The following is a 25,627-nucleotide window of genomic DNA, read 5'->3' on the forward strand; positions in this document are numbered from 1 at the left end:
TAGATGAAAATTGCCAACACATGAGCTAGCCTTGGATCCGTTTCGTAAATTCATATTCTATTATTTTAATGCCATCACATATTACTGTTCACTGTTGAATTAATAAACACACATCACTTTGCAACGACCTTCAACGCTCCTGAAGTATAAGGAGTAAAATTTGCATGTTTATTGCCTCTCAAAGGAGTGAGAGCATGATGTATACTCCACATTCAGCGACCACCAACCCTCATCATTAGATTAAAACAGGAGATTCTTAGCACAGCTAGAGAGGCAGTTACGGAGGGAGCAATGGTTTCCATCTCAACGACCCATGTCATAATAAACAAATAAGAAGTCTGTTTATTTAATCGACAACGTAAATCATCAGTCCCCTTTTTTTCCCCCCAAATCTCCACTCCATTATTGTCTACAACTCAAAATACCTCATCCTCCCTCCTTTTCACTCACATCCAGATTTACAAATGTGTAAAATATAATTAAAAAAATAAATAAATGATCCCGTCAAATGGGTTCAACTGAAAACATAAACTGTATGTCCAGTTTGCAACTTTAGCAAAAGAAGCAGTGCCTGTATCTTCTGATGGCAGAAAAAAAAAAATCTACAGTAATGGAAAAACAACAACAAAGGAAACCCTCTTCACTTCTGACTAAATCCCTGACTCGTGTAACACACTGACTTATTTCAAGTTCCCGGGGCACAGCCAGAGAGGAATTAATTTCAGAGACTGACTCGGATCAATAAATTCACAGTGTATTGTCTGCTCAGGTCGCAAAAGAAAAAGGGAAATAAATCCAGACCGAGAGCTTTGCCAGTCAAATAATAGCACAACGCTCAGTGCTGACCGTGATGTCGATCAGCCTGTCGGGTTAACAGTTTGGCAAGATTCAAGCAATGATCGTGGATAATATGAAGACTTCAAAAGGAAAAAAATTAGAGAACGAGTTCCATGAATATATTTGGGTTTCAGAAAAACAACAACATCTATGTGTTGAAGGGGTTATTCCTCTTTACCATGGCTGAGGTAGTGGCACCTTAATCAGGCATTACCGACACACATCCCAAACCATTTACTGTAAGTGCCCTTCATCTTTCCAGCTAATAAGAATATCTTAATGCATCAAACAAATTGGGATAAAGCAAAGGTGCTAAAATCCATTCTCACAACTTGTGGGGGGGGGGGGGGGGAATAAGAGTCGCCAGATAAGAATTTTGGGATGTTTCAGAACTCACCCTCGTCGTTGCCGTCAGTGACCGGAGCCTTGCTGGATTGTCCGAGCCCCATGGCTGCTCTTCTTGCAGTTTCTCCTCCTCTGCTCCCTTTGCTCAACTCAGCATCGAACAGCTCTCCCTCTGAGACGCACTCATTGCCTGGTCAACACTAGCCCCTCACGCACGCACACACACACACACACACACACACACACACACACACACACACACACAAACAGTCCCACGTGCTGGACCACTCAGGCCTGCCTGTCTTCGCCGCTGTTTAGATGAATGCAGGGAGACGGATGACTCTTGCCAGCCAAGAGGAGGGAGGTCGGTGCGTCTGTGGCTGTGGCCCTCTGTTGACGGAGAGTCTAACCTGTAAGTGGAGGAAGGAAAACAGGACACCACCGCGCAGAGAGAGGGAAGGGGAGGAGGGAGGGAAAAGAAGTTGAAAGACAGAGCTTCTGAGTCATGAACAGCATCTAATAATCAATGGAAATATCACCGCTGACCTATCTTAGATATTAAGAGGAAGAGAAAAATGTTTTTGTTTTGGAGAGCGTGTCCTGCTGTAGTGTCAGGGGAGTATCCATTTTTTTAAGGACAACTTGAACAGTGAGGAAAATGACTTTCTTTCCCAAAAGTAGGTCTTCCTTCCCGATCTTGTCTTTCCTCCTTCCTTCTTTCCCTCATCAATTATTGAACCCTTATATTTTAATCAAAACACGATCCGACATGAGCACCCGTCTACGGTGTGGTGGTACGTTTTTCTTCCATTATGAGCACAAGGATTGGAGGCTTTCGGTTTACAGTTTGCCATGCGTTATGTACGTATGTACTGCAATCCCCTCAGGCGGCCCACTTAGGAACTAACAATAATAGTAATGATAAGAATAGAAACTCTATTCTAAAACTAAGAATAGGAAAATATTGACGTTTCAGTCAAGCACATGGCATGTTATTGTGCACATCCGAAGAAGCCTCATCCTGCGGGTCAAAAGTAAGTTCATTCAAGTTATTTAACGGCCCCATCACTACATGTTGCAGCATTATGGTTTGCTATGATGCCATTATAAACTCAATAACAGCTTGTCCCATATAGGAATATCAGGAGATATGACTAAATCAGTCACGAAATTCGCTGTGGCAAACATTCAATCCGCCCGAGGGAAGTCCCCTCCATGCATGTCCTCCTCTGCCTGCGTTGTGGGGTCAACGCAGCATATTCCCCTCTTCTGTTGAGTGAAACATTCAAAAATCAAGTGCGGGAAGCCGCATTGCATGAGCTCCCCGCAGAGGACACTGTGCCTCGGAGCCCGTATCTGATCAAATGGGGTGGGTGGGGGGGACATGCACTGAATAGAAATGTACCCCCCCCCCCATCTCTCTCTCTCTGCATCCATGCAGGGCAGCGGTGGGCACCTACCTCTGGACGGAGCCGGCTGGTGGAGCATGGGACCATTTCTAGCACCGGTTTTTTTTTTTTTTTGCTGCAGCAGAGATGTGATGTGAGCAACAGTGCAGCTCAAAGCATCCCTTGTCCGGTTGTTGGGAGGGACGGACGGACTGACGACGACGACGACACCTGCCCCTGCCACCCCCGGAAAAAAAAAAAAAAAAAGGGAACCGCGCAGCGAGACGTGACTTGCGGGATGCGCCGCCGGACGCAGTGCAATGCGAAAAAAAAAAGAAGAAGAAAAAGGAAAAAAAAGATTTGTTCCTGGAGGACAAGAGGACAGAAGGGAAGTGGGAAGAGAGAATTAGGATTTGGAAGGCAAAGTGCTCTGGTGAGCGGCTGACCTGCACATCGCAGCCTGTGTTATGGGTTTGGCACCGTGCGTCTGGAGAGGCACGTGTCATTGGCTGGTTGTGCCGAGGGATCCCTGTTGTTAGTATTCACTCATCTAAAAAAAACATATTTTTGACACAAAGACACCAGATTGGATAAGGCAGCCTGACTGTATTTCCACCTAGAAGTGCCCGTCATAATTACAAGTCCACTGTAAAGTCAGTTAACATACAGCGCCTGTGGAGTTTTTTCCTTCAGCATAAATCAGTGTCATTGAACACGTCATTCGTCAATGATGTGCGACAGTGACTTGACTCTTGTAAACTCTGGATTTATTTAAATCTATTATTAACATGACATGATGAAGATCTTTGTAGTGTCATGCATGCAGGAAACTTTTTTTTCTTTTTCTTTGTTGCCACAATACAGTGAGCGGTCGCGATCAGCTTTAGGACAGCGCCCCCCAGAGGTGAAAACGGGGTTTACTAGGCAACTGCAGCCCGCTGACTCGCCTGCACGATGGACCCCCCAGGTGAGGCCGTGGGGGACGGTGGTGACTAGTTCACAGTCTCGCGGGGGATGAGCTGAGCTGCTGGAGCTGAGTGGGGAGTTGCAGCAACTCGAGTCAGGCAAAGAAATCATGCAGCCCATGGTGAAAAGGGGAATGAAAGGATCCGGAATAATCCAGCATCAGGAGTTAGAGGGCCTGAAGAAAAGAAAAAAACAGGTGCCTCGGACCACGGTCCAGAATAATGGACCAAAAGAGGTGAGCTCTGTCCGGATCAAACTGAACCATGGTTCGGCTCGTTAGCAGTGTGGGAAACTATTTCCTTTTCTTTTTATTTTGAATGGCTCGGACTTTCGGACCGATTACAGGAAGTTGTTGAGGCAGCTAGCAACCACAGAAGAAGAAGGACGATCTTCGGCGACCATGTAGACGTTCATTTGGCGAATTCGTCTCGAGTACATGGGCTTGTGGTCGGTGCCGGAGTTGTTGTTGTTGCTGCTGGTGGTAATATCATAATCACGCGATGGCAATCTGTTCGTTCGCCTTCTCCGTCCATTCAAACCGGAAAAGGCTTCCCGCCGACTTGACAACACACCCACGTCAGAACGCACGCACGTGACACGTCTGCGAACCAATCAAAGTCGGGAAACGCGGCCGACGTAGGCGAGAACGACTATCAAGTGTGAAAACCCTCTCAGGTGTTCACGGCCCTCAGGTACATGCAAACGTTACAAAATGAAAGTTCTGCCTCTGTGTATTATGTATTGTAAATTGATAGCATAATTCACCATTTTACTCAAAATAGTGTAAAAGATTAAACAACAACTAAAAGTAACATATCAGCGAACACTTTCTTTTGACATTGATTCCATGCCTGAGGAGTTTAATTATGAATTTACTCTTAACTCTTAACTTCTGTCAGTTTCTTTTTACCAGTTTAATACAAAAATATATTCTATCTGATTCACAACAATTATAATGATAATATAGTCATAATTTATAGCATACAGGGCGGAAAAAAAACCTATCTTGCCGATTTGCTCTTGAATGAGTGCATAGTGATTGCAATAGAATTTACTTTATTTTCCATCTTACAAAGGTCTGGATATCATCATGCCACAATTAAAATAAAGTAGTTGACCTCAAATGTAGGATTACTCACATACTTGGTGGTAAAATCGGTTGGTAAACTAAATTTGATTCATATTTGTGGGAAAAAGTGAATGACTTGCACAGATTCAGTGATTCTCCAGAAAAATTGAAAAGTAAGCGCCCTGACAGCATGTATTGTATGTGAGTACACTCAATGATTAATATGCAGTAAACTTGAAACCAGAATGTGTGGTACATTCAAATTTGCTGCCTTCTGGGAAGATTGCTGTCGTCTAAACTGTCCTTATATAACTTCCACAGCCATCGTTACTAACTGCACAATACATCCATCCATTATACAGACTGCTGGGTCACCTCTGTCCCATGTTAATTGAGAAGACCAAGGTCAAGAGGAGAATCGCTGTGTGCTGGGACTTTGAGACCAGAGATATGCTTACAGGGCACATTGCATATTTTCTTCCACTTCATGCCTCTCCGTCATGCCAAGACACGCTAAGTGTCGGCCATCCGTCTTCATACAGAGGGAGGCGACAGACCTCCAACTCTCGACAACGCTGTGAGATGTAACGAGCATCACTCAAAAGCAGAACAATACCCAAACTCGCGTAAAGCCACTTACCATGCAGGAGGCCTCAGCATGTGCCAGTGATGTCCTAGTTTTGTAAGTGAAGGTATTATTAATATTATTGTGGGGGTTTTTTGCCACATAAGGCCGTTGTATATCACATTCAGAAATGAAGTAAGGAATTTCTGCAGAACTTCAACGTAATGCTTCAGAAAGCTGGACTTTGAGAGTGATGAGAGGGACATAAAGAGCTGAAGTCTGTGAAATCACCACCACCTAGTGGATGAAACGAGATGACATCACAGCAGCAGCTGTGAATAGAATTTACAGTAAATCTCTCTCTTTTTTATGATCAATGTTCCGGTCTATATGTATTAGCAGTTGAATGCCACCCTCCTCCCCAATCCATGATTGATTATCATAAACCTGTATTAAGTTATTCATACAGCACCTTTCATTACAGGTAAACCCAAGGTGTTTTATATTAAAATCTACAGAGCTGCAAATAATTCATTCATTAATTTCATTCCAAAGGTGATATCTATTGAGTTGGTGGCTCCAGACTCTTCGGGCTTAAAATAATCCTGCAGCGTGTACATCGACAATTCCCAACTGATACTACAAGATGAAATGCATAGAAAGCCATCCACACTTCTGAGAAGTAAATACTTTTACTCATGTACAATACATAATTACAATAACATTCTCTGCTGCAATCATGTGATGTGCATAATAGTGCATCAGTCAAATCCTGTAGTTTACACAATGATTTTGAAATGGTCCATTTTGCATGATGTGTACTTTTGGGTACGTGTGATGTTAATTCTTTTGCAATTAAGTAAAATACAACAAAGCACTGTGTATTTTTTTTTTCTACACAGGTATTTTTCACTTCTTCCTCTCTCCACTTATTGATAAAGACTTTTTAGAATTGCATTTTATAATAAAAGTTATTTGCCAAGTGTGAGCAATAAGACCCATTTATCAAGTGACTTCAGCCTTACTTACAGCCAAGTGTAAAAAATAACAGCAACCCTAAAATGATCACATGATGGATTATTTATTTTCTCTGAGAAATAATAGTTAATCAGAGGTATAGACTGACCCAAATTTTCTGCTGCAAGACATTTTGCTGTCTGTAGACAAGGTACCTGGGGGAAAATTATACTATAAGGAGAATTTAGATCCACACCGACAAGAGCGGACAGTGAAGATGCTCAGACAGTGATTGCAAATACATTTCTTCTCTACCTTCATATTATGTTTTAAAAAAGTCACAGTGATTCCTCTTGACCTCGGATTGATTCCCCTGCAAAAATAGATCATTGCTCTGCACTTAAACCGAGGGGTGTGTCAAAATATGTCCACAACAAGCATACGTGGCTGCATGTCTGCATTGGCGACAAACAGACAAACAAAAGGCTCCGTTAGTGCTGTAGGTGTCAGTGAGTCATGGCGATCTTTAACCACTTGTTGCTTGTGTCGTCTCTGGTGCCGCTGGTGCTGAGCTACCCTTTCTTCCCGCCGACATGCTACACCAAGGTGCTGAGCATGGCACGGGATCTCACCCAGTGGGCGGCAGATTTGAAGAGGGACCCTGAAACTGTAAGTAGATTTTCTCCACATGTTGTTTGATATATTTATGTTGAGTGTTTGTCTACTTCTTTCATAAGCTTCATTACGGGAACTCGTTGCAGATATTTCAATCATATATCTTTTTTTAAATCTGTGCATACACATACATGTTTGATTAAGTTTAAATCACATCCAATCAAAGTGAAGCTGTCTAATAAAGGTGAGAATATTTTAGTTGCATTTAGTCGTGTGAGACATTTGTGCTTTTAGGGCTCGATGTTAAAGGGGCATTGGGTTATAGAAAGGATTTAGAATTTTTAAATATTATGATTCATATTTTTCCTGTTCATCCAGACTTTCTGCATGGCACACATGCCAGAACTCTACCTTGACGTCCATGTAAGTATATATGACTTTGAATTCCCTGTGATTATAATAAATGTGTTTTTTTTAATTGTGAATCAGAATATTACTAAATTGAATTTGTTTTCTATTCAAATTAGAATAAATAAACTGACATTTCTGATAGTTGCGCAGAATTAAGATACATTTCATAGTCAAATGTGTTTGTTTTTCCTGATCTGTGCATTGTAGTTGTTTGTGTTTCACACTGTTTTAAGTTACCTTGCTGTCATACCATTTTTTTCCACACTGACTTCTGTGGTGTTTTGACTGCAAACCCCAAGCTTCTTTAAATCATGCAAAGGGACACTAATTGCTACTCATGCCGCCAGAATGGTTGTGTGATGTACAAAATGAGGACCTACATCTCCCTGGTGGAAGGCCTGCGAGAGCGCCGCTGCGCGTACACCAGAGACGTGTGGAAGCTGGTGGTCACTCTGAGACAGCTCTTCATCTTCATGTCGGAGAAATGTCACGGGGTGAGACGAGACAGGCCGCCTCAACTAGTTAGGGCGGTCTTTATTTGCACCTGCTGTTTGAGTCCAGATAAATTGTTTTTGATTTGAAGATGCATGGAATTGTTAATTTTATGTCTAACAATATAGGACACAAAATCTTGGGTAGGCCCAATGCAATCCTACATGTTTTGACCAAATACGTCTATTTTCACCTTTCCTTTTTTTCCCTTTTTTTTATAGGACTGTTCACGATCTTTGACTGTGCTGCACTGGAGGGCTAACATTCCAGATCCTGAAATCATCTGCTCGGACAGAAATAAGAGACCGCAATAGACCTTATGTCCTTATCCTAATGTCTGAAATAAATGAATAACACAAGTTTAAATATATGGTAACTATGTTTGTGTAACTAAAAATGTACTTATCACAATATGTTACACATGAACTGCAATATTGTCCAGTCTTACTAAACTTCTTCTTCACTCTGCCATTGGAATCAGCTACTCCAAGTTGTTTTGCTCTTCATCATTTCCCGTTAAAAGAAATATTTGGGGCATAATGGTGCTATATAAAACGGACGTATGACATCCAGACATTGCTAGAGGCAATAAACATGATATTAATCTTCCTTATTTAAATATTTAATATGTCCACCAATTATATAATATCTAATGATTTAGGGTTGGTAACGTCATACCCTAATTCAAGCATAACATTAACAGAGTTTTATTCAGATGTCCTACATATAGTTAGACATGAAAGTGTGACAGTGAGCCTGCGTGGACAGAACCAGGTTCCTGAATTCAACCAAAAAATATTTTTATTATTCATTCCTGTGACATGTCAATATGACTCCTATGAAAAAGGTCTTGAGGCCTTTCTGGGTATTTTGACATCATCAGCATCTGTCTGTTTTATGGATTGTGATTTAGATTTATGGACCTATGATTATAGATATGTTGTCATAGGAATTGAACAAAGTAAATACACACACACACACACACACACACATTGTATATATACAATGAAAACAACTCATTAATGCAACAGGATTAGTAGAAACCTCCATTGGCTTGTATGAGCTTGTGCACTAATTCAACTTTGGGTAATTAGGGGGGATGTGATCAAATCTATCTTGTGATTATTGGGATGTATTACTGTTTAGAGAATACAAAGTAGTTGGCTCATAGATTCTCATATACCCTAAAATGGACGAAACATCATAAACGATCTCTAAAAGGGGCTAAAAGGTTATGACATTACCCGACCTACAGTATATCTGCATAAGGTCACAGCAGCCCAGGGCTCAACCTTTTAAACCAAACAGGAATCAATGCACAGTAAAATATGCCAAACATCGTGTGACGTTCTGACCACTCAAGGATCATAACCGCTGTACACTTAAGAAAAGAGGCACACAAATCATACAACCCTACGATTCAATTTTCACAGAGATCTGAGTTGTTTTATCTTTTATTTAAACGTGCAGGATGAAATTATCAAACCGAAAGAATCCAACCCATACCCTGTAGAATGGCTGCAAAATATTTCAAGACAGCAACTAACGACTATTTTTTAATCGTTTTCCATAAGTATAAGCTGACATCCTCAAATGGAAAATTCAGTTTACAACCCCCAAAAAATCACAATAATTCACATTTCTGCTACAGCACTTTCATGCTGCACATGATCAACAGGTACAAGGTCATTGAACTGAATGTGCCACTAGAGGGCGCAACAGCACCGCTTGTACAGGTGAGGAGTGAGGCAGCACAGTGGCATTTTAACTGAAAAGAAAAATAAACCACAGCTCAGGTACATTTACAAAGTTAGATTTTCATTTTCATTCCGATAAAACGAAACTGTCATATGAGTCCAAATCTCTCTTGCTTTCTTTACCAAAATGTTAACCAACAGTCTGACCAACAGCATTAGATATCACAGCGAGGCAGCATGGATTGCAAAAGAACAGTGGATTAGTGCAACAGTAAATCAATAACTGCAGCGGCACAGTGCTTTTGTCAGAGTGGCCCCAGCTGTTGGGAGACACGCCCACCGCCGACCAAACCCGGACATAGAGTCCTTGTTGCCTCATCGGCGTCGTAAGGACGACGGCTTTGTTCTTTCCAAGAAACTACATTTCCATGACGGCAGTGGGAGGGCTGCCGCGATGACGAGGTGGGGCTGGTTTCACAGTGTCACAGTTCGAGGCAACAAGTCGCCCGAGCAGGCGACTTCACTCTCCATCGTGTCACCGGCGGCAGGTGGTCGCCGCGCGTCCCGCACCGCACCGCAGCGCAGCGCAGTCACTGAATGGGATAATAACACGTTCTGACTCTAGAGCCCACACACACACACACACACACACACACACTCACACACGGCGGGTTGACACGGAAGGAGGAGAGTAACTTATCTGCTTATTTCCTAAAGGACGCGCGAAGTGAAGACTAAATTGGACGACTTTCTCCATGACGCGCGGCGCGTCTCCGCGTGCGTAATGGTCCCCGTGTAGAGATCCGAAACCTTCTCTTTGATGCATTCTCCGACGGTTCTTTTTCTTATTGCTACCCTGTTGGATTGCAAATAATGGCTTTCGCCAGATTCAGCAAGATACTCCGTCTGCCCACGATCGAGATCAAGAAGAAGGTGAAGCAGTACGAGCACGTCCACCGGGACATCAACCCCAACGACCTGTGGGAGATTGTGGGCGAGCTGGGCGACGGCGCCTTCGGAAAGGTCTACAAGGTGAGTGTGGTGGTGGCCGATCACCTGCCGGCTGCAGCCGGTTCTGTAACATTCAGACATGTGGAAACGCGTCTTGGAATACTTAACAACCTCTATGGAGTTGCTCTACTTTCTCCTCAGAGTTAAATGTCATTGTCAAGCTTTGTCATTTTTTTTTCTTTCTCTGACTGATATGTGTCGTTCAAGAGATGACAGAACGGCAGATTGTTCATTTCACACAGCGGTTTCCCCTCCAGAGCAGTTGAGGCGTTTTTCTGTGGTTATTCCTGTCTGCACACGTTTATATACCTTGCCTTGCTCAGGGGGTGGGTACTTCCGCTCACCTGGGGATGCATCCCCGCCCCCCCCAGTGTTGACTGACGGGCTGACTAATGTCTCAACTATGTCCCTGCATAAAAACCAACTGAGATATATAGTCACCATAACTTTGGATAAGAGTTGATGCACGCGTGCGACAACGCCGTCAGTCATCCACGGGGCTCGTGTTTGTCCCCAGCTTGTTCAGTTCCTCCTTCAACTTGTGATTTCCACCCTCAATTTTGACAAATTGAGGTCGCTGGGGGTTTTCTTTTCTTTCTGATGTAGACATGTAAGAGAATCGCTCGCTTCTCTCATGATCTTTCCCCCAACAACATCTTTAATCACCGGCGCCCCCCGCTGCTCCCTTCCTCGCTCCTTGCTGTGTATGCAATGTGACAGCCACAGGGACAGTGAAAGCACCCTTCATTAGTTCGTTCCCTTCCTTCCTCCCAACCCTCAGCAGCAGCAGCAGCAGCAGCACTTCTGGCTCAGAGGAGTTATTTAATCTGGGTATGTTCGCTGGTCAGTCCCCTCTGTGAAGCATGGCACGCATGGCACAGGCCCTCTGTGTCTGCACTGCCCGGTGGAGCACAGTGGAGGTCTTTGACACGTCGGGCGCCCCAGTGGAAGAAGTGATGCCTTAGCCGAGGGTTTTGCGTTGAACAGAAAACGCAGTCTTTTCAGAGGACTCCACCTTGTTTAGGTATTTTGTTTGTAAAAACTCGCAGTTGGACACAGAAGATGTGTGATCAGTGGGACAAGGATGCCATTCACAGCAGCCTCCCCGTTATGCCAACTCTTATTTTAATGTTTCATGTGAGTCTTGTTGGTAGGAGGGGGAATTTCATCTTGAAATTCCTGCTTATGTTGGCGCCACAGGCCTGAATGAAACACTGCATTGAGTTATGTGTCTTTTGAGCAACGCAAACGTGTGAAGCATCCTGCGGAAAATCTTTGACAAGACGAAGTTTGCTTTAGGTTTGAGGAAGCTTTTCATTTTTGGTCTGTAAACACAGAATCGTATTATTCCAGTGCTGAGGAACACACGTGGCTCAAGCCAAACTAAACTAAATGGCGCACAGGATTCATTCGTGTGTTCGAAAGTCGTTCCACTCCAACAATTGGCAGGCTTTACTGAGAGGTAACGTGCCCCCCCGCTATGTTCCGCCGTCATCGTCGTACACAAATGTCAAGCCCGTGCTTTGGCTTCTGGTCCCTGTCTTTAAGTGGGCTGGAGGAGGACAGCTCCACACCTGCAGCTGTCAGACGGAGGGGCGGGGGGGAAGAGTGGGAGCAGAATGATGGCCAGGGGGAGGAAATCGTGGGACTGCGTCAGGGGACAGCTTCCTCTCACGGCTCTGAAAACCCAGAATAATCGGCTCGTCTGTGGGCGTCAAGGCCTCGAGTGGTGAACCGTGCGTGTTTTTCCGTTGTTAAAAAGCCTTTTGATGGAGCGGCGGGCGTGAGGGAGGGAGGGAGGGAGGGAGGCGGCCCAGTATCTCTTGCCACATGTCAAATCAGCTGCTTATCAAGCGCAGGAGTGATAAAAAGCTGGCGTCGGATTGTGATACTGATTCACCCTTCATAAAATTCAGTTTTGATTGGGCCCATTGGCACGTGGCGGGGACGCCTGCGCAGGCGGACTTCTTTTGTTTTCAGCATCTGCCATCGAGACGAAGCGCAGTCCCCTTTAATGGTGCTGTGTTGGTACAGAGTGCGCTCCTGTCACACAGACTCTCCAAAGGTTAATGCCACCACTGGGGAGAATAAGCACTGACTTTGTTGCGTAAGGAGAGTGTCAAGGACAAATCACGCCCGTGTGTTCATGCAGCAGGGGCACAGTGAAAGAAGGTTCTCAATACAATGCAATTTAATCCCTCAGCTATGAAATACGTTCTGCTGCTGCAGATTTTTATTAGTTGATAGTCGACCGCAGTTAAGGGGATCAATGTGAGGGGAATCGCTTCTTAGTTTGAATATTCACAAAGAATTGTAATGAAAACAAGTTTATTTAGAGGAACTTATTAATTATTTAAAAAATACAAAACCGGAACCACATGATTTACCAAATAAATGCAGAACTGTGGCTGAATAGTATGCGACCACGGACGAGGAAACACGTCTACACACAAACAAGCTGTTGTGTATATCTCAAGTTCTCTGTGTCATAATTGAACAGTGCTGTCAAGCACACGTGTAATGGTGATATGCAGTAGCTAAACAGTAAGGCATCACAGCAGTGTCTCTAACGCTGCGTCGCCTGTTGTGTTATTTCTTTGTTCATGCTGAAATGCCACGGTTGTTTCAGGGCAGGATGTATATTTGAGAATTGTAGCTCCATCCAAGGACACAGAGAACTCGTTGATTTTGAGTTCTGACCACAAAGCAATGGTCAAATTAGTCAAATTTATCTTTTAAAAAGTGACAGCTAAATCCGTGTCTCATTTTTTTTTTGTGCAACTTTTGGAGGAAGTTTGATTTAATGTCATTTGTCATTTGTAGCTTGACATATTGCACAGTGCATTTATGCGCTAAGTTGTACACGCACATACATATAACACACTGTAATGCAGTGGTGATTCAGAAATTCACCTCCAGACATTTCTGTTTACCAGTAGAGTCCTCATCCTCAGGATCGTAGCTGTCCAATGACACCAGAATGTCCCACTTCTTGTCCATCCAGTGCGGATGTCGTCGCCGCCTTTTTTTTTTCTTCTTTTCTTGTGTCGACCCGTGCATGCCTGCACTTGTTGCAAAAAGTTTGAGTACGTGTAAAGGTGCGCGTGGCTGCAACTGAAGCGTGAAACTTGAAGTTGTATGGTTCCCCTCACTAATTAATGAGCTTCGTGCCGCTGAGCACATTGCCCTGCTGCCGCGGGTGAAATGTTTCCATAGACACGCGCAGGCTGCGAGGTTACGCTCCGGCCAATTCCCATTGTGCGCCGAAAACCCCCCCCCCCAGATCATCTTCTCTCTGTTGGTCTGTGATGCAAAGGACTGAGCGGGTCCAATTGTCCCGGCATCTAAGTTAGAAAGGTTATAATATAACCATATATAACCATTTTTATTTTTTTTAAAAAAAATTCCTCTATGCACATACGCGTTTAAATAATCGGGGTCATTTAATAGGCCAGATGTTGTGGAATAAAACGTGAATCTCTTTATGGCACAAAGAAGGAAAAGTGTTGTGATGGTGTTGTCGCCAGTGACTCACAATGAAAGACGGCCCAACGAGTAAAAAAAAGGCTCATGTAGAAATCCCTCCAAACACGACAGCTCTTTTCGGTAAAGTGAAAGCAAAAATGCACTGGGTGTCGTCTGTAAAGGGGGGGGGGGGGGGTGCAGGGGGTGCAGGTTGCAACATCTTCTTTGCAAAGGAAAGCCACAAGGTCGATGTGAAAGTCTGTAGTCTAACTTCTGAACAGCACCACAGAGACGCGTGTCTACGTGCTCTCAGTGAAACCATCATCCTCTGGCGGTTCCTGCACGGGCCTAATCTCAGGGGGCAGCTGGGTGCACGTCGGTGACTGATAAGAGCCGCGCTGGACTTTTTTGCAATGCTGATCGAAGCTTCTTCAGTGAGGGGTGTTGCGTTTGGGCCTCGCTCCGCATTGTGCTTCACACCCAGTTATGTAAATGCATAAAATCCATTCTTTCATGCAGTGAATGGTTTGCTTATATGAGAGGAATCATTTTGCAGCTGAGTTGATAAAGGAAAAAATATTCCTAGTTCTTATTTCCTAAACTCCATTTTGGGTGGACCTTTCTCATTTTCGACTTGACTTAAGAGTTCTCTGGAGGTGCTGTACACGCATGCATTACTTTCTTTTCTCCGTTTCGGAGTTGGCCATGAGATCAGGTTCTTAAGTTCTGTAATCAAAGCAGTAGCTTGAAAGCTGCTTTTCAGTCATTTCCTCAAACAATGGGTTCAGCTGAGCTTCATTTTAGCACTGTCTAATACAGCCTAAACCCCTCGACCCCTGATCGTCCCGTGCGTTTCACATAGACAAAATGTCGGTACCTTTATTCATAGTTCATTTTTTAAAATCACACTGCACCATGGAGTGCGTCTCCCGCTACGCCGGAGCGTAAGCGCCGTCAGACGACGTTTCGTCGGCATTACACTCGCAGCCTTTGACTGTGCGTGTTCCTTGGAACGAGTGCAGTGCGCGGCCCTCGGCAGGCAGGGAGAACCGGGCAGGAACGCCTGACACCGGAGCTGTTGGCGCGGCCGACGATCACGCACTCCCCCGCCAGGCAATAGCAACACTTTGTACCGAATGAAAGAGCGACAGCCGGTGGGGAAAAGTCCAACAATGTGTGATCGGTGGCGTCATGGACGTTTGCGCTTTTGTAGGGCTCGCCCTCGCTGTCGGGGACCAGCCAACAAGTCAGTGCTTGTCAGTATTTCCGCCAAGATTTTGACTCCGCCTCGGCTTGTTGTCGCCATGTGACGCCACTTCCTGCATCTGTTGCTCTTTGAGTTAAAGGTCCTCTGCAGAGTTGTGTAATCGTGGGTTTGCCGCTGCTTTCTGGCCATCTTTCATTTCTTTGAACGCAAAATTAAACATTAACATATTTGAGAAACCCTAAACTTGCCTAGCATTGGTGCGGCTTTATACATTATTATGCGTCCTTAAACAATTATGTAATTAGAGTATGTAATTATGTGAGAGAATATATGTATTTTTTCTAAACTTAGTCCATCTTTGCTGTTAACCCCATGAGTAGCTTACACGCAGCTGTTGGCCTGTGCACTTTGTTCATCTGAATGACAGATCATCACCTCCACGGGCGGCCTCTGTCAGACGAGGGGTTTTAATAGCGGCCGTGTTTGTGCTGGAGCTGTAGGTTTACAGGCTTTATGACGGGGGCAAAGGTCTAACCTACACACATTCCCCTGGCGGCAGTTGTGTGTGTGTGTGTGTGTGTGTGTGTGTGTGTGTGTGTGTTTGAAGGGACTGTCTGCGACACCCTATGCATGCGGAAAATGCAAGTGGCATGTTCATTCAACCTGGAGGTGAATGGCCCCAGGGAAAGTCCTCTCTGTGTGGTTTTGGTTACATGAGGTCGTTCTGGTCCATCGACACTGTCAATAATTATTTGTTGGCTTTTTTTTTCTTTTTCTTTTCAGCCGACAGTTGAAAGGGGCAAAGACTCGGCCCTAATTGTGACGTGGAAATACAATTATGTTAACAGGCTCATTGGGCAAATAATGCATACATTTTCTCTATATTTTGGTGATATTTGGGTTTGATCTTCTAACTTTCTTCTCCGATGTGAGTCCCGCAGTAATCATTGACACTTCAGTCGACACAGTCACAACATTAATATTCCCATTCGATTTATTTTGAGAAGATTGTGTGTATCTCAGTCATATATTGATACACACACACACACACACACACACACACGCGAGGCTGGGAATGTGTGTGTTTACTTAGTCTACCAGTCCATACGGCGTGTTTTGTGTTGTAAATGTGTCATTAACATCTGCTTTTCCAGCTTTCCCTCCCCTAAATCTTTTGTTGAGCAGCAGCCGGTGTGCTTCTCGCTCATTGGGTTGTGGCCTTCAGCTCTCAGTCAGTTACTGAGAACAGATGGATAAGTGTACATGACAGACGAGAGGGGTGGCGGGCGGGCGGGCGGGGGGGTAAACAGGGAGAGATGACAGGCGTATTAGGTGAGGGGGGGGACAAAAGCTGTACAGTTTGGCTGGTGATGAATGAAGCAGGGCAGTATGGAAACACACGTCCTGTTGAAAAAAAAAAGGATTAAAGAAATGGGAGAAACTCCATTCAGAATAAAGGTGGCCTTACACATTTCTTTTTGTTTCTTTAGTTTTCCCAACAATTTGCAGTGGTATTAAAATGTTTGATGTATTTTGATACAGTCTCTCATACGAAACAAAGGAAAAATATTGGAGGTAGATATTTACTAGTAATTTTCTTGTATTGTAAAACCTTTAGGGGTTTTCTGTAATGGTCTGTAGGTAATTGGTGTCACAGTTGATGTGGTCTAATAAGATATTATGTGATACCTTAAAACATACAGTGGCGACTTGTGGTTCTTTTTCTGCCAGGGTTTGGGTCCATCAGGTAATCCTTTTGCACTTAACCTACATAAAAGCCCCCCCCCCCCAAAAAAAAACACCTAGAGAGAGAGAGAGAGATCTGGTGAAATGAGCTGCAAGACGGAGCAAGAAAACAAGTCCTTCTGCTCTCCATGGATACCAGACCCAAACAAAGCCCAAGACTGTTGTTCTCCTGCGGAGGAGAGTTGGAGCGAGGGAAGAGTCAGTGGGTTAGAAAACAGTGCTGCGTTGTTTTTCTCTCAGCGGCGGTTAAACTGAACTGCAGCCCTTCTCCCTCGGCCCTGTGGCTGTGCGCTGTTATTGTGTAACGATTCACAGTGTTTTCCGTACAAACCTGACATCTGGCATCTTTCTTTTTTCATCTTTCTTCCATTTTCGTGTAAACACGGTTCGATTGAACATGTTGGTACCAGCTGGCTTCCCGGGCAGCCAGCTGGTACCAACATGTGTCACTTACTCATTTTACTCTGTAACTCTTCAGCTGTTGGACGTGCCAAACGTATGGCATCCCTTTTTATTTGACAGCCTTAAAAATATTGTTGATGAGATGTTTATGGAAAATTTGACATGAGTGCTTGTATACTCATTGTAGCAAACACCGATGGCTTCCCTGTTAATCCACCCTTGCTGCAGATCTTTGGTCGTGCAGGAGCTCACGCTACATATCTGCAAGACGCAACAAGTGCATGAACAGTTTGGATACTCGTACATCAAGATATGAAGTAAGGTTGGCAACGGACTGTACATACCCGACAACAATGGCAGAAAGTGTTGACGAGAAACCTTATCGCTAATCTGAACAGATTGGAAATAAAGGCGTCTTTCAGTTTGACAGGAGTTTGCGTTTGATGGTTGAAGCTGCTGCTGCTGCTGGTCTTTTCAAGGTTGTTAAGATTAAAAAGCATCAAGAAGGTGACTCTCTCTGCGGTCAGCAACTTGTTTCCCTCTGGCGAGTACGTACCGAGACGTGCTCCGACATCCACACACGCACACCCACGGCACACCTTGTAGAAAGTCGGGCAGCTCCACGTCGGGCGCAATGAGGCGTTTCGGTGTAATTTCCTCTCCGCGCACCGACTGTGTACAGTTGGTAAGGTGCGCACACAAACAAACAAACACACTGTACCCGAGGAGCCTCATTGATGTAATGCATTCCTTGGATCACACAAGCAGGAAGCACACAAATGCACAAGGCTCAGTCGCCTGCCCACTTTGTCCACTCCCCCAACCATCTGAAGGCCAGAGGCACATTCCACAGGCCTTATTCCCCCTGAGATATAAAGTGTGTGTGTGTGTGTGTGTGTGCGCGCGTCTGTCTTGACAAGTTAATAATACAAAACGGCACAAAAGTCTCAAACTTTGTGTGACTTGTGTACATGTGTGTTTGTGCATTGTTCATCTGGCACACATCTGGGGGGGTTTCCCTGACCTGGCGAAATACAGGCCGGTAATCTCCCTCGTGCATTAAACGCTGCAGCACTCCTACAAGTTTACATTCAAATCGGCCATCATTCTCTTGGTTTGCCAATCTGACACGCATTGAGAGGAAAAGGTCTAGGGAAATGATTGATGTAAAAATGAACCAGGATGAAACATAGGAACAGTTCTGGGACAGGTGACATTTAACGTTACTGTGGTAACGTTAAATATCAGTTTCTCCTCACTTGGTAGGTTTGAGGTAGAATCTGAAATAATTTTCACATTTTAATAGCTTGAGACAAGTGATAATGCAAGTGATGAACAAATGATTCGTTGGTCTGAAATTGTACTTTAATATATGTATATATATTATTCAGTCTACTCGGAGGAAAAAAAATCCAATCACAGCTCAAATCAAATAGCTTGTTTGGTCACACCATGAGATAATTGTTGGTGTGTTTGCTTGATAACAGACCTCAGTTGCATTCAACTTTGTCGATCAAATATATATTAATCTAACTGTTTAATCATTTAATGTGCATTGTGATGTAAGTAAAGGGTGATATAGCAAAAAGGCCACAGATGCATACTGCACATGTGTACACACACACACAGATACGTACATATGCACTATACCAAATATCCGACCCCAGATAGTGAGTCTTTTGAGGCTGACGGTGCTGGTGCAGGGCAGGAGTGTGTAGCAGAGAGCTGAGATGTTAGCAGAGGAGTAAAAGTGTCTGGTGTCTCCGTGTTTACTGTCAAGCATTGTCAACTGACCGACTGACTGTTTGATGGCAGTAGGAGACGTCCTGTTGACTCGCACAGTGGGTTACTCCGCTGTGGGCAGTTCGGCTTCTCTGCAGCCCTGTTTGACAAACACACTCGGACACACACACACACACACACACACACACACACACACACACACACACACACACACACACACACACACACACACACACACACACACACACACACACACACACACACACACACACACACACACACACACACACACACACACACACACACACACACACACACACACACACACACAGACAGACAGACACCACAGTCCATGGTGTGCTGCGATGAACTGAGTGTGTGTGTGTGTGTGTGTGTGTGTGTGTGTGTGTGTGTGTGTGTGTGTGTGTGTGTGTGTGTGTGTGTGTGTGTGTGTGTGTGTGTGTGTGTGTGTGTGTGTGTGTGTGTGTGTGTGTGTGTGTGTGTGTGTGTTGCTGTGAGCCTGCTCTGTTTGTTCAGATGTTTTCCCACAGCCCCGGCAAAAGCGCGGCGGCATCGGACCCTCATCAGGCTGTTTAGTCTGTCGAGTCTCTGCAGGTCACTTGGTCGACGCATGCACGCGTAACACGCACATGCAGACACACGCACAACCTCATTTTCTCAGCCATGTACCAACTTTCATATCCTCACATGCCCTGTAATGTTTGACTTTGACACCCAACTATCGTGCTTTATTATCTTTCAGGTAGTTCTAGCTTCTGCTTCCAAACAGAGGTTGTATAATTATTAATGAAAAATGTGTGATGTGTATATATATATATATATATATATATATATATATATATATATATTATTGAATCACAACCATCTCGATCGCTGTTTTTGACTCTATTTTAAGTCTTGGCACGTCTCCGGCCGCGCGCCCTTACAATTATGGCTGCGGGACTGCGGGTTCGCATTAATGTTGTGTTTACACACAACGCCCCATCAGTCAGCAGTCACAACACTGTCCCTCTGACACAAGGAGGAACATCATGTGTTTGGCATCTTGTGCATCACTCTGAGTCACTCTTTGGCGTCGGTGTTTCGCTTTCCAGAAAGGCAATGAACCATATGCACATTTACATTTGCTTTCCTTTATTACTCAGAATTACTAGTTGTTGTTTTTCTTTTGCATTTCATGAATTAAGTGGCAATGTTGAAAGTCAAACTAAAGTACAGGAAGAGTTTTTTGCACTTGCCAACAAAGATGTACAAAGTACATGAGTAAAGTCAGTCCTCTGGTCCATTAAAATCCATTTTGAGCTACCAGTTTTCCATCTATTCCAGCTTGTGTGGTTTTCTCCTTCTGAGCAGACACAATAAATATTGTTAACTGTGCTGTAAAAACAATTTGAGCCTTAACAAAGAGGCAAAGACAATAGTAAGAGTTCATCACGGGGGGCCTGCCATTACTCATGCATGTTGGATTTATCTTTCTATTTCCTCTTGTCGTCCAGGCCAGGAACAAGGAGACGGACGCTCTCGCCGCAGCCAAAGTGATCGAGACAAAATGCGAGGAGGAGTTGGAGGACTACATAGTCGAGATCGACATCCTGGCCAAATGTGACCACCGCTACATTGTCAAGCTTCTGGACGCGTTTTACCATGACAACAAACTGTGGGTAGGTAACACGGGCATCAGCTTCAGCCGTTAACAACAGACCTGTCAACTCTTCTCTTTACTGAACACTGCTGTGAAAGAATTAAATGGCCAAATCACTGTTTGAAGAAAGACAAAACAGTTTATTGAAATGTACATACTCTATGCTGCCGCATGGTAGCACAGTTATCTGGGGCTGCTGTCGCACTGGACTGGTGCATAGTGTACAGAGTTATCTTCTGTCCACGCTGTCACCGTCCTCACACGATGTATTGTTTTCTGTGTCCACGCACACGCGTTTTCTTTGCAACTTCGCCAAACAGATCCACGGCAGACGAACTTGAGCGACCAGCGGGGAAGTGGCAAAACAAACTGTTTAATCTTTTTTCAAAATATCCTGAGAGGTGGCTTTCGTCGACATATGAAAGCTCTGTTGGAAAATAGAGATGCGAAAAGTCGATTGCATAAACGCCAGGAGACTCGCAGGGGTGACACGATGCAGCAGAGTCCACCCAATCCTCACCCCCGATGTTACTGCAGAAATGAAAATCTATTTCAGTTCAGTGATTTCTGCTCTCCAGTTATTTTTCCTCTCCGTGCTCTCTCAGTGGGTCAAGTGTAAACTTTTCAACTCCCTCTGTAATCGCCCAGTCTTTCTGGCCAAGACAAATACTAGTGACCTCACGCTGAGGCACAACCTCCACCATGTGAAGAAGTACGAGGCAGCGTTAAGATTGAAGATTTAAAGTCTCTCTTTAAACTCTGCTTATGATGTTACGATAAACTGGAACACATTTATGTTTCATACACAGCGATCCATTTAAGAAACAGTGAATCCAGTCAGCTGTTCTTCTATGTTCAGCTATTAAAACGGGAGTGATCGTTAAGTGCGTCGTTAAAGTCATCCTTGAGATCACAACCCTGGTTTAGTGGATGACACGTGTAGTTGCCGTGGTAACGGCGAGTTGCTCAACTTGCTCGGGGTGCCTGCAACTCTTCATCCTCCTCACTGCAGATGCTCATTCTTGTTCCTATTTCCAAAAGTTCAGTGATTCACTGACATCATCTTTTTGTTGACAGATTGCAGTCATTGCCAACCACATTACATTCACCGTGACTGCTTCAACACAAAAGCCACCCTGTCTTTCGCCCATGAAATGTTGGCAGAAAGATATTTGTTTGCATTAGTGGCAATTTATCACAGCTCTGACACACTGAACAATGAGGTAGAGGATCATATGCATGTATTTATATGCACACACACACACACACACACACACACACACACACACACACACACACACACACACACACACACACACACACACACACACACACACACACACACACACACAGCTGTGTGACAGCCCTACAGAGCCGTTCGTGGTTGCGTTGGCCATAGTTGGAATTCCTGAGCGTGAAAGGTGAACGTCCCTCGTCAGTCAGAGCTGGACTTGTGAGACTGTTAGTTTGTGCTGATAAGTTCAATGTACAAACATCCTTGAGCATTCAAACAATATGCCGTGCGTGTGTGTGTGCGCGCGCCTGCAAACATGTGCTTGCATGTGTGGCTTTAGAGTTTCAGCTTTGTTCCAGCAATCTCACTTACAAGGTGAGCATACTAAGGTGATTTCTAACATTTATTCTCAATCTTTTCTGGATTATTGTAGAAACTTGGAGCCAAAATGGACGTATAAGCGTCGATACTGCCCCAGTGTGCGCGCGCCATTCCTTACAGCCTTAACAGTTGGTTGCCCAGTGGTTTGGCGGTCAGGCCTCGGTAACCTCTGGTTGGGTGGACTATAGGCAGGGGCGACCCACCCGTTCTGCTTTCTACTGAGTAGGAGACAGGGATAGAGGAAGAAGCAGAGAGAGAGAGAGAGAGAGAGAGAGAGAGAGAGAGAAGGGCTGTTTGTTCCCTGTCAGGAACAATCTGGTCTTAAGGCTAGTGAGTCAGCAAGGCCTGCAGCGTGAGAAAACGAGGGCCTTTAACATGGGGATGGGAACCGCTGACATCAGCACACTGAGAGGAACGAATGGAGGAAGACGGAAGAGAGGAGGACCGTAAACTATAGGAGAACATAAATGACAATAGTTAGACCTAGTCGTGCAGAAAGTTTAATCCAATGTATGCTGCCACACCAGTACTACAGAGGTGAAGAATAGAATTTCACCTCCATTCTCAGCTCTCAGCAGTATTTCATTGGAGCGATGTCTTTTGATGGGATAAGGTGTTGGGCTCTTGTTATAAAGCCATGCTGGTCCCGACACAGAGATGACTAGTACATTCTTCTTTATTATATATTGCCACTATTTGCATACAGTGAGGTCTACCTGATGCCCCTGTCTACGGTTGCTAGGAGACATTTGATGACTCTCTTTGTGCGCACCACCTCGCATACACCTCAGAGGAAACACGGATCGCGGCAGCATTAGTCATGTTCATTGAGCGGCAGAGAGCAGGAGCGTGTCTGTGTGATTCATGCTTGTGAAGGGGTTTCATTTGGTTATCTGATTCAGTCTCGGCGCAGGTCTTTGTTGGCAAGCGGCCGTTTCACATTCTTCTTAGGTGCTCTGACGAAATGAGCCAAATCATTGTGAAAGTACAGAGGAACTGTGCAGCGTCAGCGTGATTTTGTAGACTGGGTCTAAGTTGATCCAGCTTGGCTCGAAAGGAAATAAAATGGTGATTGTGTCTTTTATGGGATGAGATTCATGAGATGCACCACACCAACCTGGCTCGGATTAGTAATTCTCTCAAATCCGACTCATCCCATGAGAGTACCTACGACGAGTCAGGAGATAGTTTCTGTTGAAACTGAAAAAATGGCGTCTCCAAACAAGTGGTGTATGATATACAGGCTGTACGTTCGCATTTTTGCGTCTTTCTCCCGTGTGTGATGGAGACAACTCGTCTGCGTGTATGTTCAGCCCACAGTGGGTATGCTATGAAACCAGCTTGACCAGTCGAGACACATTTTTCACTACGGTACAACATGTCACCTAGACTTCTCTCTGGCAGGGAGGGCGAATGAGTCACTGACGAAATCTCAAACCACATGCCTGTGGCAGTAGGGTCACATATGGATACACCGCAGAACAGATAGGAGGAGGGTGTTTTCGAAACAGGGAAAAGAGAGAAGACATGCTTGGTTAGTGGTGAGCAGGAATAGGGAAGTGGTTTGTACTGAAACGTACCATAAACCTCCCTCTACGGTGTTAGAGAAAATACATAAATGGAGGTTGCCTTATCAGTATGAATAAATGCAATCTACATTTCAAACATCTCTAATAAATATGAATTTTTTTTAACTTTACCTTTAATCTGATATTTTATTGATGATGCATAGTGAGCAGACGTTTTCCTTGTCTGCTTTCTGGTCAGGACAAACTTTTTCTTGGAGATGTGGTAAACGACCTCAAACCTCTTACTGCAATTTCTTGTTCCTAATTGGCCTGATAAATCAGACGAGGAGACGTTTTGAGTGTTAAAAACTTAATTACACTTGCACTTCATTGAGAATGCACAGTATTTCTGGAAGCAGTGGAGCGTGTCTTTCCACCGTCTGTCATTTAAGATGAGATATGAGTGAAACATCCTTGATGGCTCATGACAAATACCCCAAACTATTTGGGTTTGTCAATCCAAACTTGACAAAAGAACGTTGTGGAAAACCAGAAAATGAGGAATGTCAATCTTGTCATGCAGCTCCAGGTGAAACAAAGTGTCCGTGCGTATGTCTCCCTGTGACTGCGTGTGCACGGAGGTATTCGTAGATTCTTGCATTGATCCGTGCCTGCCGTCGTGTGTGTGCCTTTTTGTTCTTGTAATTCCTCGGTATGGCTTTGTCTGGACTCCACGCCCTGTCCAGTACCAGGTTGTTGTTGCTCATTAGCAAGCATGAGATCACACAGAAGGCATGCTGCACACACCACCTATTGACCCATGACCATTTGGAATCAATGGATCTTAAAAATTAAACAAGTTTATGTCCGGCAATGCTGCATTTATGTATTGTGCATGAGGCGCTCGTAACAGGCCTCAAGAGCTCTGCACAGGATTATTATGAAATCATGTCAGTTTGTTTTTTTAAATTGATCCCACTTTACCTGAATGAAAAATGTAGATTTGTGTGTGTGAGAGAAAGAGAGAGAGACTGACTATTTAAGGAGAGAGAAAATGAAAAGGGATTATTGGGAGTTGCTGTTCGCCAACAAGATGCCATTTACGGAGTGTGTGCTCTGAACATAGGAAAGGAGGGGGGTGTGTGTGTGTGTGTGTGTGTGTGTGTGTGTGTGTGTGTGTGTGTGTGTGTGTGTGTGTGTGTGTGTGTGTGTGTGTGTGTGTGTGTGTGTGTGTGTGTGTGTGTGTGTGTGTGTGTGTGTGTGTGTGTGTGTGTGTGTGTGTGTGTGTGTGTGTGCGCGCAGCTTGATTGTGTCTGTATTTTAGTTCTTAATCTAAGTTTGATGTAGACTAATGCAGAGTAGGGGGAGCTCCCCGGGCAGCGATGCTCTAGCATGCAGCAGCGCAGGCAGCAAACACATTAATAACATTAAAAACAAACGGCCATTGACAAAAATAGATTTTTCCACTTTAATGCATCAAGTGTAAAAAAAAACAAAAACTTAACTCTCATGTGTTTAGCGTATAAACAGATGCTCCAGGAAAGTATTAGTTTTTTATTTACTATATTGGTAAAGTTCATTTACAGTATTTCAAAAGACAAAGAGTTTGCTTGTACGTAAAAGTATGGATTTGATCATTTTTCATAATGCTTCTGATGTAAAAAGGGACCGGTCTTTCCTGTCGCCAATTTCACTCAGTCTCCCCCCCCCCCCTCTTTTCCCAGATCATGATCGAGTTCTGCCCTGGAGGTGCTGTGGATGCCACAATGCTAGGTAGGTCTCTCTTTCTCTCTCTCGCTCTCTCTCCTCATATATAAGCACTCCTTCGTCCTCCCCGTCACCTGCACCACTGCTCTGACCTTGAGGCAACATGGAGACATAATAGGTCAAAGATGTGCCGTCAGTGCTATTTTGATTCATTTATA

At 44.3% G+C, this 25,627-nt stretch overlaps 3 protein-coding genes across 8 annotated transcripts in view; 2 read left to right on the top strand and 1 right to left on the bottom strand.

The window, feature by feature from the left end:
* stk32a (serine/threonine kinase 32A) overlaps positions 1-3,171 on the bottom strand; it is a 51,980-nt gene extending 48,809 nt beyond the window's left edge. The window contains exons 1-2 of one of the 2 annotated variants that reach the window (XM_035626443.2): positions 3,017-3,171; positions 1,235-1,592 (exon numbers count right to left, since the gene is read on the bottom strand). In XM_035626443.2, coding sequence (XP_035482336.2) covers positions 1,235-1,286 — 52 coding nt within the window. In that variant the 5' untranslated portion in view covers positions 1,287-1,592; positions 3,017-3,171. Of the gene's footprint in view, positions 1-1,234; positions 1,593-2,642 lie in introns of both variants that reach the window. The other variant, XM_035626442.2, reaches the window with a different exon arrangement.
* Positions 3,172-3,302: 131 nt separating this feature from the next.
* zmp:0000001268 (CYTL1 domain-containing protein) lies at positions 3,303-8,011 on the top strand. Of its 5 annotated transcripts, none has more exons than XM_035626448.2 (6): positions 3,647-4,228; positions 4,968-5,287; positions 5,726-6,796; positions 7,121-7,165; positions 7,501-7,647; positions 7,867-8,011. In XM_035626448.2, exons 3-6 carry the CDS (start codon positions 6,644-6,646, stop codon positions 7,957-7,959), a joined length of 438 nt encoding a protein of 145 aa, XP_035482341.2. In that variant the 5' UTR covers positions 3,647-4,228; positions 4,968-5,287; positions 5,726-6,643; the 3' UTR covers positions 7,960-8,011. The 5 variants fall into 5 exon arrangements, with proteins under 5 accessions (XP_035482337.2, XP_035482338.2, XP_035482343.2 ...); XM_047330495.1 differs by having other exon boundaries at positions 3,657-3,771; XM_035626444.2 differs by lacking the exon at positions 4,968-5,287 and having other exon boundaries at positions 3,303-3,771; positions 6,683-6,796.
* A 1,861-nt stretch (positions 8,012-9,872) lies between these two features.
* stk10 (serine/threonine kinase 10) overlaps positions 9,873-25,627 on the top strand; it is a 36,600-nt gene continuing 20,845 nt past the window's right edge. Inside the window, exons 1-3 of the mRNA XM_035624210.2 lie at positions 9,873-10,374; positions 20,434-20,598; positions 25,427-25,475. Coding sequence (XP_035480103.2) covers positions 10,216-10,374; positions 20,434-20,598; positions 25,427-25,475 — 373 coding nt within the window. The 5' untranslated portion in view covers positions 9,873-10,215. The remainder of the gene's footprint in view (positions 10,375-20,433; positions 20,599-25,426; positions 25,476-25,627) is intronic.

Source organism: Scophthalmus maximus, chromosome 2 (assembly GCF_022379125.1).
Source record: "Scophthalmus maximus strain ysfricsl-2021 chromosome 2, ASM2237912v1, whole genome shotgun sequence".
Lineage (NCBI taxonomy): Eukaryota > Metazoa > Chordata > Actinopteri > Pleuronectiformes > Scophthalmidae > Scophthalmus > Scophthalmus maximus.